The sequence below is a fragment of the Balearica regulorum genome, chromosome 18 (genome assembly GCF_011004875.1).
Source record: "Balearica regulorum gibbericeps isolate bBalReg1 chromosome 18, bBalReg1.pri, whole genome shotgun sequence".
Lineage (NCBI taxonomy): Eukaryota > Metazoa > Chordata > Aves > Gruiformes > Gruidae > Balearica > Balearica regulorum.
This window is the reverse complement of record NC_046201.1, coordinates 1,910,986-1,932,516: the sequence shown is the minus strand read 5'-3', so window position 1 is coordinate 1,932,516 and position 21,531 is coordinate 1,910,986. Positions and strand designations below refer to the sequence as shown.

The following is a 21,531-nucleotide window of genomic DNA, read 5'->3' as shown; positions in this document are numbered from 1 at the left end:
CAGAGTTTCTCCCACCTCCACCCCACCTTTGGAACAAGATTCATAGGATGGGAGCAATCTAGTTCTAGCACTCTTGAGCCAGATGTGCAATACTGCACACCAGCACCAGAACAAGGCCTTGTGCCGCACCCAGCACTCAGCTCTTCCAAAAAGCCCAGCCATAACCTCCTACACTTACTGTTGACCACATTCCTGCAGCCTCTGCTGATGCCACTGCAAAGGCTGGGAATCTCCAGCAGGCAAAGCATGCAAAAATGGCCATCAAGACCGATGAGGTCACACCGTGCCATTCGCACGGACTCGCCAGTCCCTACGGTTTCCTCCACCGTAGCAAACGCTGCCACTGCAAGTCAACCCTACTGATCACCCCACAGTTACCAGCAGGTCTCATTAATGCAATTCACCCTCCTGAAGATCATCAGTAAAAAAAAAAAAAAAAAAAAAAAAGAAAGACACAGGTGGCACACCCTTAAATAGAGAGGTTTTCATAATGGTTAAACATTGGCCTGGAGCCAGACCGCAGCTCTGAAAGCTCAGGGGCAGGAGCAAGGGACTTAGGATCCGAACTCCAAATTTCACAACTGGTCCCATGCATACAGAGGGACCAGCCCAAACCCCCACATTCAGGAGGCTGAAGTCAGATCTCAATCTGAATTTGGTGGCTTGGGCCAGTTTCAAGAATCACAAATTACCTCTACTTATTATTATTAGTAATAATAAAGTGTTATTTTATGCAGGAGCTTTGAGGTTCATTGTGATATGCAGACAAGCGGTTAGACCAGGGGCGAAACACGCAGCTGGCAGGAGCAGGTGGGATTTGCATTGTCTCCAGCGGCTCCCAGCACCGGGACCGAACTCTGCCTGAACTCCGTGATGGGAACACGCCACGTGCAGGTCTCAGCACCACCTGAGCTCCACGCCAGCCCCCGGCCCGAGGCTGCAGGCATTCACCTCGAATCCCCCCTCCCAGCTGCACAAAAGCAGCGGCTCAGCCTCCTGCACCTTCACCGCGAGCATCACCGGCCGGGCTTGTGCCCTGCGGTGGCCACAAGCCCCAGGCTGGCTCTTGGTCGTCTGCCAGAGAAGAAATTTCGCCAGCCAGAAGCAGGGCATGGTCAGATACCAAATCAGTTCGGCACAACCCACGCTAGCTCAAGTCTGCATATGACAATTTTGTTGGGCTTTGGGGAAAAACTTTGTGAATATGGTTGTCTAGCTCTTTTTCTTGTATCGCCCTGGTTTTGGAGTTTGTTTAGTAGCAGAACCAAAATTGCAAAATGAAGATGTTGCTTCAACCTACAAAAGAAGGAGGGAGGGCTGGAGCCTGGAGAGGACACAGTGGAGCATCTCTTTCCAACCTGATTTCCAACAGATTTCCAAGAGCTGCTGAACATCTTCACACTGAGCCAGACCAAGCCAGCAAAACACTCCACGTTCCCCAGAAAAGCAACCAGACAAGCAGCATTCCTGCCGATACCAACTGCTCCACCAGCTCCCATGAGCTCACAACCTGGCCCCAACCCTGCAGCGGACAGTTTCACTTCTCCTCTGTCTTTCCTTGCGATGCAAAGCCTCCCCGTGACCTTCAGCGTGCACAGCCAGGTTGGTGTTACCAGACTGGCCGACTTCAGGCTAAGACCACTGGAAGAGCTGATCATGTTCCTCAATCATGTTTGCAAACGAGCGCTCATTTCCCGCTGGCCGGGCGAGCGGGCACCTTGTTCTTTTAAATCCTTGTCTTCGGCCAACGATACCAAACACCGAGCAGCCCTCGCCTGCAGCCGCTCAACATCATCAGATTCAAGGAGTGGGTAATTAATATTGAAAGGTGTGATTGCAGCCAAGCAGGCTGGCTAATCAGCTACTGATTTTGCTCTAATATCCTAAATCATTTAGAAATATAATCTGGAGGTGCTGGGAAGGACAGGGGAGCATTAACTGGAATTACTGTGGAAATGCAGTATCCCTTTCCACATCTAAACACTGCACAATTATGGCAGTGACTCGGTTGGCTCCTTATTCATCAGGCCACGGCCAGTTCCCAAGCTACGGAACTTGGATGTATTTTTCCCTCCAGCCCTTTTCTGCACCGGCTCCAATGTGGCTCTGCAATACCGCGATCCTTTCAGGGGGAAAAAAAAAAAAAAAAACCAACAACAAAAACCCCCAAACACCCTTCTGGGTGAGTTTGGTATCTCTGCCTCCCTTAAACCATCAACCACAAATACCCGTAAGACAGACCCATCCCACCTGCAGGAACGTAGCCACGCGGGGCTGTTCAACTGATGCAGCTCTAAGCTCAAGTCAAGAGAAGGAGGATGCACTATGGTTTGGAGATTTCCTTCTCACAGATTACTGCCTCTGTGGATTTTGTAAGGCCATTAAAGTGATGGATTGCTGTGACTACTTTATGTCCAGAGATTCCACAACAAAACAGTTTCTTTAAAATTCTGTACAAACCAAACCCCATGCTTCATGTATAGGGTATTTTATAAGTGCACAATCTTGTAGATGGGCTATATTAATAATCGGGGTCCTGTTTTGATGAGTTGGAGACCGCAAGGAACCATCTGGTTGATTTGGCCTCAGGGAACTATCAATGCCTTATTGAAACTCAGACCTCTGAGGTCACCATAGCTGGGACCTCAGCAGAGTAGGTACCTCTAAAGAGTGACTTACTACACAGCCGAAACCTACCACCGCATCCCTCCATCACTCCGGTCTTCCTTATCCCTGACAACATCCTTCCACTGAACAAGCCACCCCGTGGCACAGCAAGGGTACGGTCACTTAGCAAAGCACTGTAAATCTCCTTGGCCAAGCTCTTTGTTTGCATGCCAGAAAAATGCAGCAGAAAGCTGATACTGTGCTGAGAATTTCATCCTCTCTTTTCTGCAGACCTGCGAGCCCATCGCCAGGCATGGCGTGCCGGGACGGAAAACACTCCCCAAGCCATAGGGTGTTGTCCCACCTTGTGCAAAGGAGATTAGAAACCAGGTTCTTACACTACAAACAATGATGCTTTCCTTCTAGATTTCAGCAGATCATTGCTCTCCCTCCCCTTTTCAATTCATTGAAACAATCCCTCTGCAAAAATGTTTCTGGTTTTCCAACCTGTAAGGATTTCCACACCTTCCCCCTCCTGCTGTCGGAGGGGAGGACAGCCCTGGGATGTCAGGACAGCGAGAAAGCACACAGACCTGGGAATCATCTCCAGCACGCCCGCATACCGTGCGACAGCTGTTTGTTTTGGATGCAAAGCCTGGTGCGTTGGGTTAGATGTTAGTCAAACTGACCTTTCCTGTTTTCCGAGTCAACCGTCTTAGATCAGGCAAGTCAGGCACAAGATGTTGAAAATTAATCAGCATCTGGGGCTGACAGGGAACTGCTTGATTGGAGAAATGGCATGTGGTGGGAGCAAACAGCCCCACGTTCTCAGCTGAAGCGAGGACCCCTAATGCTCTGCTAAAAAGCCTTCCTGGGGCCATCATGAGCCGCTGCAGAAGAAAGCTTCCATAAAGCACCGAGCAGTCACAACCCCACCACAGGGTCAGCTGAAAGCACTCAGCATCCTGCAAGGTCAAACTCCAAGTGCTGATTGCCAGGACTCAGGAGGAACCGATTCCCCTGGCTGAGGGCAGCAGCACCAGGCAGGGAGGTAACGGATCAGAGCACTTCCTTAGCCCAATCCACCAGATAGCCCTAAAATTGTCCAATAATTTCTGATCTTTGCCTTAAGAGCCTTACCCAGGCAGAGAGGACTCCTCTCACACATGGACATGCTCCACAGTCACCCAGTTGTACTCCTGGCTTTTTCTTTCACGAATGCTGCCAGACCAGTAAGACTGGATTTGATTTTCTTTGGGGTTTTAGGGTTTTTTTTATCCCTATCCCAAAATATATCCCTCCTACCCCAGTAATACAGAAAAAATGTGGGCGTTATCTGTGTAGTTTCAGGTAATTTTGGAGATCTCAGATTTGTCACCTTCTCAGGAACTGTTGTTCAGACTGTCTCAGAGAAACAGACCTCTTGGATGTGATTTGGTTTGGACACCAAACCTGGACCGTTAGACCCCAAAAGATAAAGGATCTGATTCTGGACCTGAAGGTCAGTCTTTGAGCCAACTCAGGAGAAATGATAAGGTGACAGACAAGCAAATGACTAAATAAAAAGCCCATGAGGAGTTGTATGGGCAGCAGAAGATGGGAGCCTGCCTTCCTGCAGATAGTCCTCAGCATCTGTGGATTCTCTGAGGTCTAGTATAGGGGAAGCTCACCTTGCCGTTCTTTTTCTCAGTGGTTGAGTGTATCTTCACAAATTACCAGAAAACTGGTATCTTCAACGTCTTCTTTGTCAAATTTGGCTGAAATTGGAGCAGGAGGTGCAAAGGAGGACGCAGGGCACTGATGAGGGCGGAGGAGACACACATGTACACACACATACTCTGTCTGGTGTCAGTTCAGGCACACAAAAGGGATGCTAGAAGCCTCACTAACAGGAGCACAGGATAGAAAAAGATCCCAACAAACCCAACGGTGTTATAACAAGCAAACATTCCCCACGGCCAGGCCCTGGGGCTGGTGCCACAAGGACGGTCCAGTCCCAGGACTGGCAGAGCAGCGCTGTCCCGGGCATCGCTGATCCAAAATCCTCCTTTGTTTCTCAACTTGGCTCTTTGTGTTTTATTTACCTTTTTTTTTTCCCTTTTTCTTTTCTTTTTTTTTTTTTTTTTCCCCCCGTAAGGTAACAATACCTCCTTTCAGGCACTGCCAAAGTCCTACTCAAGCCCACTCAGATAAGAGCTGGCAGGAAAGGTAACTGCCATCAATATTTTGGTGAATGTTAACTACCTGAGGACAGACTGGGTGGGGGATCACAACAGTCGGTTGCGAGCACCTGGGCTATGTTTAAAAACACCACATTAAAAGTCATCTCCCTTCCCGGATCCCCCTGAATTCCCAGTAAAGTCTCTCCAGCGTAAGTGGCTGTAAAAGACAGCGCTTAGCCAGTCGGGACTAAGTCGACAGTCATGCTCCACACGAAGGTACGTTTTCATGATGCTTCTTTTGCGGCCGTTTCATTTACTCCACTAAAATATTATTCTTCAGCCAGAGTTTATTTTGGATAAGTGCGGCAAGTTGAATTTGTAGCCCAAAATTCTCAAGTGCAGGTTTCAGAATTAAATGATAAAATAAAATAAAATAAAATAAAATAAAATAAAATAAAATAAAATAAAATAAAATAAAATAAAATAAAATAAAATAAAATAAAATAAAATAAAATAAGGGATGTCTTTTTTTTTTTTCTTTTTTTTTCTTTTTTTTTTTTCTGGGGTTTCCCAGAGAGCTGCGGGCTATCGCTCCCTCGCCCTGGCTATGCGAAAGAGGCATTTTGTCTGTCTTTTCTGAAGGCAGCACCTGTTTTCATCCTTTTCTTCAAAGTCAAAAATCATTTTGTATGTTATGAGTAGGAACCCAAGATTACGATAAAGAGTGGTTTCAGACTGACAGCAAATTAAACTGCAAGCCAAGGTATATATACACCATTCGGAGACGTATTTATAATAGGTTTTTTCCTAAAACCAGAAAATATAATGATATTCTGTCATGGAGTCTGAGACTTTCTGTGTTATTATTAAGACATAGCAAACATTTCTAGGTAAAAAACTGGGAGCTGGATGGTGTTATTCTCAGAATAAGCTTTTCCCACTTAGCAGCAGGATGAATTTTTTTCTCATGTTCGTGCAAAAAAAGTATGATTTTTGCCAAGCTAAATGGCCAGCGCATATTTCTAATCTGTCACAGATAGGAGAGGCAGGTAGACAGGCAGACGCAGAAAAACCAGTACTCCCTGCCCTCCCGATTTCTGTTTTTCTATCATACTCTACTTTGCTATATTAATTTTAACGCGATGAGTGTTAAGCTATTTTTTTCTCTTAACTGTAAGCACGCTGTTCCTGCGATGGCCGTTCCTTCTTTTTTGGTACATAAATAAGGCAAATGAAAATAGAAGGAAAATGAAATAAATGATACGTCCCTGCAAAATTTCGTTGTTTAATAAAAAATAATTTTTTTTAAAAAAAGCAATTCTGTTTACAGAGTAAATAGCGATTTAGAGAGAAATTAAAACTGCCTGTTGGAGGCTCCAGGTCGGAACGGGTCCGTACGGAGACCTGGACCTCAGTCCAGCCCCAGGGCAGGTATTTAAAATCAGCCTTTAATTTCAGCACCTTTTGAACGAGGCTCACAGTCCTTACCCCGGCCCGGGAAACTCCCTTAATTATCAGCACGGGGCAAAAAAAGGGACGAAATGGCTGAAGCAACCATGAACATCTCAGGGATGCTGTCTGCTAGGAGCATCCCGCCAGTTCCCGGGTGCCCAGCAATGTCATCCAGCCACCACCATCAAAAACGGGCACCTTAAAAACACCTTGAAATGCTTTTCCCACAGGAAAAGTAGCCTGGGAGCTGCTCGGTGCCATGTCCCTTGCTTCCCCGGGACAGAGCACCCTCCGCATCCATGGGGAGCAGGAAAACAATGTCCCACACTCAGCAGCATCCTTGGGGCTAGGAAAATGCTCAGCACTCGCTCCCGGTCACATCCTGCCCATAACTGATGGAGAGACACGGTCGCAACCAACGGCAGAGAGACCTGGGCAAAAAAACGCCCAAATTTTAAGTGGAGTGAACCCAGATCGTGGCAGTTTCAGCATCCTCTGCGGTGGGTGTCCATCGGGACCGGGGAGGACAGGGTGGTCCTGAGCACACCCTGCGCCTTCCCCGCTTCCTGCAGCCCCGAGAAAGAAATACAACACAAAATGCAAAAAAAAAAAAAAAAAAAAAAATTTTATCTAAATTCTTAGACACATCTTAAGATTTATGTTATATGTAAAATAAAATATTTATATAGCGCTCGGGCACATAGCTATGCGCTTGGCATAAAAGAGGAACGGCAAGACACAGATATACATATTTTCAGTGTATATGAGTGCATGCATACGTGAGTCTGTGTTTAGATATATATATATAACTAAAACAAATCCCTGTTTATTACTCAGTAGAGAAAACTGCAGGTTTTTTACATAAATAATCCCAGTGTAAATAAACTCCCCACCCTGAGCAAACTAAAAGTGATCCCATAGCAGATTTCTCTATTTTTCAAATAAATCATCGTTCCACCCGAACATAGACCTGGCAGCTAGAATTTCGAAATCACTCAGGAGCAGCGGTGGGATGGGAGCTGGAAACAACCCAAACAAACAATTTTACAAGTTCCAGAAGTCGAACGTGTGTGTCCCCCCCCATATCCACCATCCCTCTTTTTTTTTTTTTTTTTAAATTTCTTTTTTTTTAATTTGAAGAGCGGGAGGGGTGGGCGCTGCGGCGTTCGTTGGCCCATAGGAAATCAGTGACCCAGGGACATCTGCAAGCCATTAGGACACAGACTTCAGGTAGCTCCCAGAAACACGTGCTGTCCACATTACACCCTCCAAGTATATTTCCACAACTTTACTTCTCCAAATAAACAGTCGGGCTCTCCCCGCATTAGCAAGGAGCTGCACAAACAGGTAGAGAGAATGGCAGTTTTATTCCCCCTTCCAGTTCTGATGGATTTCTTGTAAGCTGTTACTGGGCTGTGTAATCTGAACTATTGCTTGGAAAACATAATAGGGCCGGTTTAAAATTACGGCCATTTATTTATCTGTATGTGACTATGAAACATCATGTACGATTTGCACAGCGTGTTAATTCGATTCCACGCTATACCCGGACTGCCATTTATAGGAGCGCACTGACTGAACAAACGGACCAAGATAAAATTTAAAAAAAATTAATATATATTAACTAGAACCCACCAGAACTTATAATTGGGTTGAGAGATTTTTATTTTTTTTTTTTTAAATATATAAGCAGGTTTTATACCTTCCAAAGCCATCCTACTTCTCTTTAACCTCGCTAAGAGAGCGAGCGCTCGCGATGCCACGCACGTCCCTGCACGAGCGGTGGTGGCTGAAGCCACGGTGACCGCAGGCAGCGATACTGATGGCGGGGTGCTCGGTCTTTTATAAGAAAACAACGGAACAAAAATAGGTGGAAGATGAGGCCGACCACTTGTTGCCAGCATTCGCTCTAGGGCATTTTTCCTTTACTGGAGAGCTCAGAACTGTTATGAATGAAAACCACGTCTTTTGTCCTCATTACCAGAGCTTTACTTTTGGCTTTGATCAGTTCACCCTGCGTGATTCGAACCAGATTGATTTATCTTAGCATCTGATGGAGAACCGCCTCCAGCTCCGGCTGACATCCGCTCCGAGGGGACGACCGGGGGATGCTGTGGCTGGCGAACAAGGCAAATCCACGGCCAAGAGCACGGCGACAGACACTGCTGAGCTGGCCAAAAGTATTCACACTAGTTAAAGGTGCACCTTGGGGAAAAAAAAAAAAATAATAATAATAATAATACTTCTCCTCTTTTTCTCCTAGGAGAAAAACCCAGCACTTTTGGGAGGGTATTTCCATTCCACTTTCACTAAGCCTGATAAATTTTCCATTTACCCAAGTTTGCAGAGCTTCGAGCCAAGCGCTGCGAGCAAATAAATACATAAATAACCCGAAAATGTATCACTTTAATCTCCAGAAAAGAGCATTTGTGAAGTACAAGGTTGTGCGCAGGGGTTTCCAACTGTGGGAGAAAGAGCAGAAAAGAACGGCGAGGTTATGTCTATTTACTATGGCGGAGCCTGCGCGGGAGCCAGGGAGTGTTAAAACTCCTCTGGCGCTGCTCAGCTCCGAGATCTGGACTCCAAAATGTGAGTGAGAATAAATCCGTCGCTGGATTTTTCTGCAGGGGAGCAGCTCAGCAAACTGGGGAGCTGCCGATCAGCACCGGTATTTCTTATTAGCAAAGTTAAAAAACTCCGTGTTTCCTCCCCCTTTTCTCAGATTCCCATGGTTTTAGCATTTTCAAAACTTTTTTCCAGGAGGAAAAAGCCTTTCTCCGATCCGAAAGCCCACAATGCCCTTACCGCCGTCTCTGAGACTCAGCCTAATCCTGATCACCGCCGGCAGGATCTGGCCCCCGGCAGCTTCGTGTTCCCGGGATTATTTTTTAAGTGGTAAATCTCGACACTATTTAAAGTGATGCTATTTCACCAGCCACAACGAGTGTGCAGTTATTTAATAGCTAAAGCAGACAGACGTGATCAAATTAACACTGCCACCCAGCTCAGCCCTTGTAAATAATCAGAATAATTTTACTGCAGCGCTGAGATTATTCTTCCAAGACTTCTGAATTTCCTTCACTTCATTCTATAGAGCGAGTCCGGCAAGACGGTATTTTTAGGCATGAATTAAAAATGCCATAAAGGCAAATATCTTTCAAGCACTCGTCTTGGAGTCTTCGGGATCCCTGTTACCTTACGTGCCGAAAAAGGGGGGGAAAAAGTGCCCGTCCTCCAGCTTTCTGCCCCATTCCCAGGTCAGCATTTGCCAAGCTCAGATCAACACAGTGTGCTGGTGCACGGCTCAACCTGTAGCAGCTTTTGAGGGTGGTGTATTATTATCACGACAGGCCAGAGAAAGAGATTTTTAAAAATTAATGCAATGACGTAAATATACAGTATCAAGGACTTTAGCTAAATTTACAAAACGAATGACAATTCTGCCCCCAACATTTCACCACTCAGCTACCACTCTTTTTCTTTTTTTTTTTCTTTTTTTTTTTAACTGTACAACGACCTTCCGATAAGGACATGTCAGAATGTGCCTGCGAAACACTCGGGCTTTTGAAAAATAAATAGATAGAGTACAAAAGGGGACACGACCACAGCTCAAGGCAAACCCTGCCCGGGAGGCCACGGCAGACGTGTCCAGCAGCCCCGGTGCGAGGGCATCGCCGGACCGGCTCGAATCTGCCGCGGCATCAAGTGCCGCCTCGGAAAGGGCTCGACACCGACCTCGTGTCCTGGGGACCACGGCCGGTCCCACGGCGCTTGGGGAGGTCACCCCGTAACCCGAAGCAAAAACTCCATTCTGCCTCCGTAACGCCTCCGAGATGGGAAAAGAAATACGTGTCGCTTAACGCAATAACACCCAAATTGGAAAGATGTAAGATACCTGCCCTGGAGACCTGACCACGACTGAAAAAAAAGGTGATGGAGAAAAATGACCTAAAAGGCTAACATCTCGCGCCGCACGTGAAAATGTCTGGCGGTGGCCAAGGGGACGGCCGACCCTTCCCGGCTCGCAGCCCTTCGTTATTAGCGAGGAAAAACCCAGAGCGTGCAAAGCCTGTTCGGCTGCTGGAATTGTGCTTGGTGGGATGCAGCACAACTCTAATTTTTAATAAAATGTCATTGTTTAGGAAGGAATGATTTTTATAGGAGAGCATGATAATTACACTGCAATTAGCTGCTCTGCACCACCCCCAGGACCTGCCTGCCGAAAGCCGCCATCCAAAACTGCCGGAGCAGAGGGTCCCAGACAAATTCAAAAGCCTTCATGTTTTGTGCCATCGATCAACGATCAACACAGTTTTGATATCAAAATCAAGAGATCTGGTGCAGGAACGCCTTTGTTTTTAGAGAATTCCACTGTAACCCAAATCCGGCAGTTTTGCCCCCATTTCGCCCCGTGGCAAACGCGAGCAGGGGAAGCGTTTCTCAGCACCGGCTTCTCCTTGGGATTCTCATCGACCCGGGGGAAACCGATTTGTGCCGGAGCACGGAGGCGCCGCTGGCCTGGTGTGAGGTCAGAGGGGACGGGGTGACATCACAGCCTCGCTGGTGAAGCGGGCGCCCGTCCAACACCCATCCCTTGGCCGGGGGGTCGGACCGTCTGCAGCGGGGAGGAGAGGCGCACGGGCTTTAGGAAGGAGCAAACTTAATCAGGGTCTAATCAGGATCAATTCCCCCCCCCCCCCCCCCCCCCAGTTCCCACAAAACATCAGTAAAACACAACTTAGTTCAGCACAACCGAGCCGATGGGCAGCAATATTCTGTTTGTAAGGTTTGAGAGAAAAACCTCCCAAAATACCCCAGGCGGGTGCTATTCCCTTTGCGACCAAAACTCCCGTCTCCTCCACTCCCCGCTCAGAGGCTTGGAAAGATTGTTTCCTAAAAAACCGGTGATTTGATTTAGCACCAGGCAGAAAAAAAAACCCCCCATGAAACGAGGGCTATAATCCACGCGCTTCTTGCTAAAAATCTTTCCTGATATCTGAGCTTGCCACTTACGATAAAACAATGTTAATTCTTTAAAAAAGAAAAGAAAACTTCCATCCTGACGTAAAAGCAGCAACAGCTTGTCACTTTAAAGGAAACTTCTAACCTTGTAAAACGACTGTGATTAATCAACTTGTCCATATTGTCTAAATAGTCCATAGAACAGGAATTAAAAATAATAATTCAGAAATTATAAAATTACACCCGATAACATAACTGGAAAGCGCTTTTCCATTTATCTTCTGTTTATTGTTCAAACTTGTCAAACCACTTTCTTTTTTTAAAACAGATTCTTTTGTAATGAAAAGGCAGAGTCCCTTTCAGCAGATGGACTTTCAGAATGAAAAATGTTCTAATTATTACACTTTTCATTAAATCAATTATCCTCCCAAATTGTTTTTGTGTTTATCTCTGCCAATCAGCAGTAAAGCCACGGAACAATCTGTTGTCACCATATTTTTCTCCTCCAGGTACATTTGTTCAGATTTTTGCTACAGCAGCTCCAGCTGAGATAAGAAAAATCTACTGCCCGAGTTTTCTTTGATGTTCCTATAACAAATACATACGTTAAAAGAGATTTGTTGAGCTAAAATTCCACTTATGCACTAGCCCAGAGCTGAAATTGCCAAGGGAAAATATTTCAAAATTATCTCCTGTAACATTTAGTACAAGTTTACCTTTTTCACTGCAAATAACGATACACAAAATTCAGCATATCTTCTCTTGGACTACTGCATATTTAGCAAAGTAAAGACACGTAACGCTGTGAAAAACCGTATTCGGTGTTGCAGGCATAAGAAACCCCAAACGCTCGTGAAGAAAAATCACCCCCTGCTCTCAGTCCCCCTGTTCTGTCAGACAAAGGCTCTGGAAATAGGACAGACACTTACCTTTACACTCACCCAAAGAAAACTACTTTCCAAAAGTTTGCAAATGAAAAAAAAAAAATATATATATACATCAGGGAAAGATAGCAAAAGACAAGCAGGGTCTACCAGGGAGATTGCTTTCAAATGCGTTTATTCAGAGCTCCTTCCCCCGCTGCCTTTTTCTTTTTTTTTTTTTTTTTTTTTTTAACTTTCTTTCATGTGCTATTTCCAATACCTTTAAAACGCGTTTATTAACGTAACGGTGACAATGGTGATAAGGGATCCACGCCAGGGTACGGCTACCCAGCCGGCCACTGCCCCGAGGACTGTCCAACACGCCAAAGGCTGCAAATTCAAGCAGCTTCGACAAAGCACCAACTTGAACGCTCGAGTTGAACTGAAAAATTATGTACCGCGTATTTTGTAAAGGGAGAACCGGTAGAAGGTCTCTCCCCCCCCTCCCGAAACACGCTCGTGGAGCCGAGCGTGCAGGGGAGGGCCGCGGGGAAGGAGGGCAGCTCGTCTTGCACACTGGAGCTGCCTTCGCACACGGCTGCGCTGAAATTCGGTTCTCACCAAATAGCCCCTCTCCTTTAAACCTCAAAAGGTGAAATCTGCTCTGTTGTGTCTCTAGAGAATGACTTCTCCCCTGCCAGCATCAGTGAGACTTCATTCTCGGGCGCACGGAAAAGCAGTTTTCTAATAAAAACTCAGATACGGTATGATTCACTATAAAGAGAAATAGTGGCGTTTATCTCGAGATAACCCTGGAAAGCTCCCAGTGCTTGTTTGCTTTTTGTTGTTTTGATGATAAGAGTTGGTCAACTGGGCAAAACTTTTTTTTTTTTTTGGGGGGGGGGTGGGGGGGGAGGTCACCTCCTTTCCCCTTGCACAGCTCCAGCACAGGCTTCACCGAGCGGCAGAGCAGAGCCCGGTCTGTCACCCCGCAGCAGCCCAGGCCGCCGGGGAAGGACGAGACGGGGCCACCGCGCTGAAAAATAATGTTAGAAAGAGGAAAAGAAAAAAAAAAAAATCAAAACCAAAAAAACCGGGGGAATACGGGGATTTAATACAGCGGGGCGGGATGGGCGCGGGGGGGACGCGCCGGGGCGCACCCCCTCCCCCCGAAAGAGTGGCTTTGGGGTACCTTGGTGGGGGGGGTGTCCCCCGGGCCTGCCCCCACGCACGGCCCCAGCAGGGGCGGCGCCGCGGAGGGGCGCGGAGGGGCGGGGGGCGCAGCGGGCGCGGTTGTTTCCCCCCCCCGCCCCCCTCCCCGCGGGCGCGCAGCGCTCCCCGCGCGCCGCCGTTCCTGGGCCTTTGGCGCCCCCTCTGGACGGCCGCGCGCACCGCCCGCGGGTTCCGCTTCGCTCCGCGGGGCCCCGGCCGCCGCCCCCGCCGCCGCGCTCCTCCATCGCCGCTCCGCGCCCGCGGAGGGCCGCCCGTCCCGCGGCCTGCGGCAAGCCCGCAGAGGGTGTCGTTCCCCCTACCCTCCTCTCCCCCCGCGCTCGCAGCGCTGGTTCCGCGGCTCCAGGGAAACCAGAAAAACGCTGCAGCGGGCGGAGCGGCGGAATCGGCCTCCGCGCCCCGTAGCGCCGCTCCGCACCCGCGCAAGGGGCTCTCTGCCCCGCTCCGAGCTCCGCGCCCCGCCCGGGGCCGTCCCGTCCGCCCTCCCGCAGCCGCCCCCTGCGCGGCGCTGAGCGGCGCTGAGCGCCCGCCGACCCCTCCCCGCGGCGGCGGCGCAGCCAATGGCGTGAGCGCCAGCCCCCGGGGGCCGCCCGCCCATTGGCCGAGCGCTCCCGAGCCGAAATCGCCGCGGAGAGTATTTATTCCCGCGCCCCGGCGCGGGCCGCAGAGCCGCGCTGGAGACCGGCGGGGCGAGCCCGGCCCCGGCTGCCCACCGACGGCCACCCCGGCTGCCCACCGACGGCCACCCCGGCTGCCCACCGACGGCCACCCCGGCTGCCCACCGACGGCCCCCAACGGCCCCCGGCTGCCCACCGACGGCCCCCAACGGCCACCCCGGCTGCCCACCGACGGCCACCCCAGCCCCGCGCTACCCAGCCGGCCTCGGCCTCCCGCCGCCACCGCTGCTCCGGGGTTTTTTTTTCCCCCCCTCCTCCTGTCCTTTCTCTCCTGCAACTTGCAAAAGTTTCTCCCCACGCCCTTTTTTTTTTTTTTTTTTTTTTCTTTCACTTAGAGGGGTAGAGTAAAATAATAATAAACTTTTGCAAACTTTTTCCAGTTTTCTCCCTCCTCTCCCCAGCCGGGCTTCACACTGGTGAAGACTTCATCTCTCCTAGTTTTACTTTTTTTAACCCTTCCCTACCCCTTAGCCACCTGATTTTTTTTTTTTATTATTATTATTTTTTTCATCCCGTTCCCCCCTCTGCCACTTTCTCGCATGAATCTCCTAGACCCCTTCATGAAAATGACAGAAGAACAGGACAAATGTATCTCCGACGCCCCCAGCCCCACCATGTCGGATGACTCTGCCGGGTCACCCTGCCCCTCTGGATCCGGCTCGGACACGGAGAACACCAGACCCCAAGAAAACACCTTCCCCAAGGGTGACCCGGACCTGAAGAAGGAGAGCGACGAGGACAAGTTCCCGGTGTGCATCCGAGAGGCGGTGAGCCAAGTGCTCAAGGGCTACGACTGGACCCTGGTGCCCATGCCGGTCCGGGTGAACGGATCCAGCAAAAACAAGCCCCACGTGAAGAGACCCATGAACGCGTTCATGGTGTGGGCGCAGGCGGCCCGGAGGAAGCTGGCTGACCAGTACCCGCATCTGCACAACGCGGAGCTCAGCAAAACCCTGGGCAAGCTCTGGAGGTGAGTGCGGAGGCCGGGACGGGTCAGCGAGAGGGGGAACGGGGTGTGCTGCAGCCTGCAAAGTCCGCTGTAGCCCGTACCAGCAGTCCGAGGAGGTGGAAGAGGAGGGAGAGGATGGTTTCGAGCCTGGAAAACTCACTGAAAACTTTTGCATGTGCTGGCAAACTTGTTGGGCGTAGGAGAAGCCAGAATAGTAGAGGAAAAGTAGGGAAAGTAGTTCCCCGAGGCCGCCTCCTGGTCCTGCAAGTGGTTTCTCTTCCTTGAGCAATGCCCCGGGTGGAAGCTGGCCCCACCGGGCAGGAGGGGGCTGCCAGAGCCCCCACGCAGCGGGCCCCCGCGGCCGGGCGAGCAGGGCCTGCCTTGGCGTCTGTTTGTTTGTGCTCTTGTCCAGAGGAAATGATGGTTTTTCTGGATTGCATCAGCTTGGCCCGGGAGGAGAAGCGATGCGGGGCGAGGGGAGGGGGGGGGCGGCCAAAGCCGGGCACAGGGCGAGCACCGGCGATGCTGTGCCAAGCCCCGGGCGGGTGGGTGGCTGCGATGAGTGGCACATGGCTGGGTGCCCTCCGACTTCCAAAATAAGGCAGGGAGGGGAGAAAAACAGAAGGAAAGTGAGTCACCTGGCCGCCTCTTACTCTGTGACTGCCGGGGGGGGGGCGGGGGGGAAATCCTAAATTTGCAGCCACTCTTGCGGCAGGAGGAGAGGCAGTGAGCAAACCTGGCCCTGGCAGGCAGGACGGGGCCGTCACCTACAGCTCCCCGGGGACGGGACGTGCGCCCTTGCAGGGGTGGCTGGGGGGGGGACGAGGGCTGGACCCTGCCACCGAAGCAATCTGTGCGGGGCAAGAGGGGGGGTGACAACCAGCGAGTGCCCCAGACGGGGGGTTCAACGTTGCAGGGGGCTTTGCATCGCCATTCGGGGGGATCCAGGGGAGAGGTTTGGGCTGGTGTTAGTGCTGTAGTGGGGGGAGTCGCTAATGCCCCCCCATGAGCTGCAGCTGACCCCTTGCTCCCCCTGTGTCCCCCCCCAGGCTGCTAAACGAGAGCGAGAAGCGTCCCTTCGTGGAAGAGGCCGAGCGGCTGCGGGTGCAGCACAAGAAGGACCATCCCGACTACAAGTACCAGCCGCGGCGGAGAAAGTCGGTGAAGAACGGGCAGTCGGAGCAGGAGGAAGGCTCCGAGCAAACCCACATCTCCCCCAACGCCATCTTCAAGGCGCTGCAGGCGGACTCCCCGCAGTCGTCCTCCAGCATCAGCGAGGTGCACTCCCCCGGGGAGCACTCGGGTAGGTGCTCGCGGCCCCATGAGGTGTTACAGGGAGGGGGGGTTAAGTCCTGGCTACCTAAGATAAAGTCCATCCCAAACCAGGCCAAAAGTGAGAATGGGTAAGGGGAGGGGGGGGTGGCAAAGGAGATGGACATCCAGAAACGCAGTGGGAAGGGGACGGCTGCACCGGGAGAGGGGCAGAGCTGCCCACGAGCCTTGCCTGTAGCACGGGCACACAAACGCTCGCCTGTGCGTGCCAGCCCCTGCAGCCGCTTCCACCCCCTCTGCCCTGGAGAAATGTGAACCCATACTTTTCAAAAAACAAAAAAAAAAACCCCAAAAAAAAAAAACCCACCCAAAAGATGACCCTGCTCTGGCAGCTCAGGTCTGAAGGCTCGGATATTTTACCCGGTGTGATAGATGGGTGCTGATAGGGCTCACATCTGTGTTCCTTGCACCTGGAGATGTTTGTGTTACCCTGCACAACCGCTTTCAGAAGCGACGCGCTGTGATCCGGACCGTGGGTTAACTATTAACAGCGTTATCACATCTGGCAGCACCTCCCGCCTCGGGGAGCCGTGGGCACAGGGGTGCCCGGCCGTCATGGGAGCAACACCCCCTTCACGCCCGTGCCCTTTCCTTCCTTCCGCAGGGCAATCACAGGGCCCCCCCACGCCGCCCACCACCCCCAAGACGGACGCGCAGCCGGGCAAGCAGGACCTGAAGCGGGAGGGCCGCCCTCTGCAAGAAGGCGGCCGGCAGCCGCCCCACATCGACTTCCGAGACGTGGACATCGGCGAGCTCAGCAGCGACGTCATCTCCAACATCGAGACCTTCGACGTCAACGAGTTCGATCAGTACCTCCCCCCCAACGGCCACCCGGGGGTCCCGGCCACCCACGGGCAGCCCGGCCAGGTCACCTACACCGGCAGCTACGGCATCAGCAGCACGTCGGGCTCGCAGACCGGGGCCGGCCACGTCTGGATGTCCAAGCAGCAGCCGCAGCCCCCGCCGCAGCCCCAGCCGCAGCCGCAGCACGGGTTGCCGGCGCTGAGCGGCGAGCAGGGCCAGGCGCAGCAGAGGACGCACATCAAGACGGAGCAGCTCAGCCCAAGCCACTACAGCGAGCAGCAGCAGCATTCCCCGCAGCAGATCAACTACAGCTCCTTCAACCTCCAGCACTACAGCTCCTCCTACCCCACCATCACCCGCTCCCAGTACGACTACACCGACCACCAGAACTCCAGCTCCTACTACAGCCACGCCGCCGGCCAGAGCAGCAGCCTCTACTCCACCTTCACCTACATGAACCCCACGCAGCGCCCCATGTACACCCCCATTGCAGACACTTCTGGGGTCCCCTCCATCCCCCAGACTCACAGCCCGCAGCACTGGGAACAGCCCGTCTACACACAGCTCACCAGACCCTAAAGCCATTTAAAGTAAAAATAAATAAAGAAATTAAAAAAAAAAAAAAAAAGGTCAAAAAAAAAGCACGAAAGAAGCAACGAGAAGAGGAACGGAGAACTTCCTCAGACTTTTTCCTTCTTTGAAACTAAAATAATAATTAAAATAGACGCTAAAGTTAAAGCTGGTGGGGAGGAGAGAGCGCCTCGAGCCTTCTGCACTACAGCATCCTCCAGGAAGTGGCCAGGCCGCTCCAAGAACCAGCAAAACTCGGTACAGACTTTCCAAGGACTGGACTTTAACTCTGCTTCCAGGGCGCGGCGTGGAGATGAGATTTCTAACCAACCAGCTCAGCTGTCTTGTTCTCTGGACTTTTGTAATGATTTTTTTTTTTTTTAGCAGTAATTAAAAAGAAGAAAAAAAAAAATGGGGGGGAAGAGAAAACTGAGTCCTCTGTGAGGAATATTCTCTATTTTAAATATTTTTTAGTATGTACTGTGTATGATTCGTTACCAATTTGAGGGGATTTATACATATTTTTTAGAGATCTTTTTTAAATGGTCTTATTTTTCCAACAGCTAAAAAATGACACTTAGTGGAGCAGTCCTAGGTTTTCTTGCAGTCAGAGGTATTTTTGTATAGATAAGTGTCTTTTTCTCTAAAAATAAAAATTAAAAAAGCAAAACGGCGTGCTTTTAACTCAGAACAAAGCTCTGTTAAGTGGCCAGCGTCAGGCTTAGCGATGGTCAGCTCTGCAGCGTGGGAGACGCGAGCTGAGATTGTGCAGGGACGAGCATGGGAGAGGCTTTATTTTTCTAACTAATAGCAAAACCAGCCAGGAGGAAATTTTAACTTTATTTTTTAATAACCTTGAGCCTTAAGAAAGAAAAACAGAAAGATTTTTTTAAAATAAACAAACAAAAAACACAGCAAAAAGTGCTGTTGAGAAGCCTTAAAAGCAGCCCTGTGATAATCACTTGTCCCCAGCGCTGGGGCGGGGGCTGCGCTCGACCCCTCCAGCCACCCCCCGATCAACCCCCCGGCCACCCCGGGCCTGATGCAAAACCCCATCCAGGGGCTCCTCTCTGCTTGCGGGACATCACAGATACTTTAAATTATTTATTTTGTGAGAAGAGCAGTTTTTAATCACAATTTTTTTTTGGTTTTTTTTTAATCTCCCTTCTGTTTTAAGTCCTTTCAAAAGTGATTGCATTTGTCAGAGCATTATTTGGAAGGTAACCGTGCCTGTTAAATTATGGTCTAAACTGTAACCAGTCCTTTATTTATCTCTTTAATTCTTTTTTATTATTATTATTATTATTCTTTTTGGAATCTGTGTCCTGGGTTTGTACAAACTTGTGCTCTTCCTTTTTTCTTTTGTCTTAAGGATAAACTGGAAAAAAAAAAAAATTTTTTTTGTACAAACTAAAGATTGCAAATGTAGCGTATCACTGAATCATTTGCCTTGTTTTCTGCCTCAGCTCTCTGGGACACACGAGCTCGTGCGAGGACGAGACCCAACGCCCCGGCCGTGCCGTGGGGGCGGCACCGTTTTTAGCCTTTCCACCCCCAAACCTGGCTTGAGGTGGGGACACTGACTTTGGTGAAGCTGTGGCTGAACAGTTAAGGATTGCTTTTTAAAAAAGACAGCAAACTTTTTTTATTTAAAAAAAATGATATATTTGTTAACATTTTTTTTTTTTTTTAGGGATTCAGTAGAAGAAAAAAAAATCTTAAAGCACTCTTATAATATGGCATCTTTCTATTTCTGTATAAAAGCAGATCTTTTTAAAGTATTTCTGTAACTTAAAAGACCTGTCATTTAAATCATATTTTGTCTTTAGGTAAGTTGTTTTGTTTTGTTTGCAAGATCCTTCTCTTTGTGAAACTTACCTTTTTTTTTTTTTTTTGTATATTATTGTTTGCAATAAATATACATTGTATTAAAAGTTAAACACCCCACCGGTGTCTGATTTATTAACAGCCCTCGAGCAAAGCCAGGGCTGTGCCAAAAAGCCCCAGGATGGTTTTGGTTTCACTGATGGGGTTCGGGGTGTGTCGGTCCCCCCCCCCCGTTTTATCAGCGCAGGTCCTGAGCCCGGCCATCAAAGCGAAACCGAAGCGAGCGGAGCCGTGCCAGGACGCTGGGGAAGCAACGGGATTCAGAGACGGGCAAAACCAGACTCGTCCAGGGCGAAAATTGAGGATGTGAACTCCAAAGGTGACGAACGAGCTCCAGCCGTCCCCAAGCCGGCTCTGAGCTGCCCCGGTGCGGGAGGATGCTGAGCGTGGGCTGGGGTGGGGGAAGAGGAGCTGCCAAGGGGGTTTGGGCTTTCGGGTCAGTCAAAACCAGCTGAAATTCTCCCAGGAGAGCTGAAATCTCCCAGACAATCAAGCGGAACGTGTACCATCCCCAAAGAGCCATGTCACCGCTTGCCCCTGAGCCCTGTTGTTGAGACGCGGCGCGAGCACCCTGGCGAGGAAGGACCCCCGGCCCGGCCAGGCGTTGCTGTTCCCATCAAACCCATCCCAGATAAATCACTGCTCCACACTCCACGGTCCCTAAGCACGCTGCTCCGGGCAATCCAGCCCACGGCTTCGTCACCTCGCCCCGCCTCAACCTGCAGCATCGCTCGCCGTACCCCTGCCCTGGGCCACAGCTGCGCTGAGCTTTGTGAGTCCTCTGCCCCGCTGCTTTCCAACACCGAGCAGCACGCACCCGCCGCTGGCACCGCTGCAGAGGCTGCTGGTGACGGCACGAGTCTGCGTGGGTTCTCTCCTCTCCGTTCCCTCCACGTACAAAAACTTCTGCAAAAGTGTCATGACTCGACCCGGACTCTGCAAGGGCCGAGAGCATTGCGGGACACCTCGGGGTGCCCCCACAGCACAGCGCAGAGGCTGAGCTGATGAAGCATAACTTTGCCAACAGTTTATTCTCCCCAGAGTCTTTCCCTGGCTGCAAAGCCCACCTCTGACCCCAGCAGCGAGACCTGCTCCCCGCAGGCACCTCGGGGCAGGGACGCTGCTCGCTGCAGCACAAAGAGCTCACGACTGCAACGCAAAGCCTCCGCGCAGTGGTAAAATATTTACTCTCGCTACAAGTAACACTTAAGCCAATTAACTGAAAGGGATTCATTTACTTTGTGCATTAGCTAGGGTCAGTGTCACTATTTACCTGTGCAATCAGCCACCGCGGCCGGTGGGAACGCTTCGGTCCCAGCCGTTTTACTGCAGCACGTGGCGGGTTTCCCCTACCCCGACCGGACTTTGCCCGCTGCAAGTTTTGGCTTTGCCGCTCCTTTGGAAAGAAGAACAAACGCGGCTACCGGCGTTATGGCGAGGAAGCACCCGGGAGCCCCGGCGAGAGCTTGGCAAGGCCCGGCGCCGGCACGGCACGGCCGAGAGCAGCGGCCGGCTGCAGACCAACAATTCAATAAACCAGTTAATGTCTTTCTGATGCTCATGTGGGTGAGTTGGGCTGTTACCCAGCAACAAGCTGGAAAACGTCCCAAAAACAGGACAGCCTTCGCCCGCCTGCCTCTCTGGGGGTCTGGCCTGGAGGGAACCCTTCGTCGCATCCCCCCCACCCCACGGTTTGCACAGGGTGCAGCGAGAACCGGCGGGTGGGAGCGGGGCAGAGCCGGGGCGATGCCGAGCAGGCGGTGCTGCAAGGAACCCCAGCACAGCCCCAGCTGCTCGCGGGGTCTGCGGTGGCATTTCTGTCCCAGCACGGCCGTGCTCGGCTCCCCCCCTCTCTCCCTCTCCATGAGTCGGCTCCACCTTCCAGCCGGAAGAATCCCAGGGATCTCTTCCTCACGAGAAACCAAAAGAGCAAAGCTCATGACCCAACCCTGGACCTATAATTTCTGCACTGTTTACTTATGGTGTGGGCTTTAATGCTCTTGGCCTCCGTTCGGGAAAGCCAAGCTGGACACGGG

At 50.8% G+C, this 21,531-nt stretch overlaps 1 protein-coding gene and 1 long non-coding RNA gene across 2 annotated transcripts in view; one reads left to right on the top strand and one right to left on the bottom strand.

Moving 5' to 3' along the window:
* The window catches only part of LOC142604346 (uncharacterized), a 136,910-nt gene that overhangs the window by 52,577 nt on the left and 62,802 nt on the right, over positions 1-21,531 (bottom strand). The gene's annotated exons all lie outside the window — the stretch shown is intronic.
* On the top strand, positions 13,927-18,025 carry SOX9 (SRY-box transcription factor 9). The gene is made up of 4 exons (XM_075770548.1): positions 13,927-14,049; positions 14,138-14,923; positions 15,952-16,205; positions 16,839-18,025. The coding sequence occupies exons 2-4, from the start codon at positions 14,493-14,495 to the stop codon at positions 17,615-17,617; spliced, it is 1,464 nt and encodes a 487-aa protein (XP_075626663.1). The 5' UTR covers positions 13,927-14,049; positions 14,138-14,492; the 3' UTR covers positions 17,618-18,025.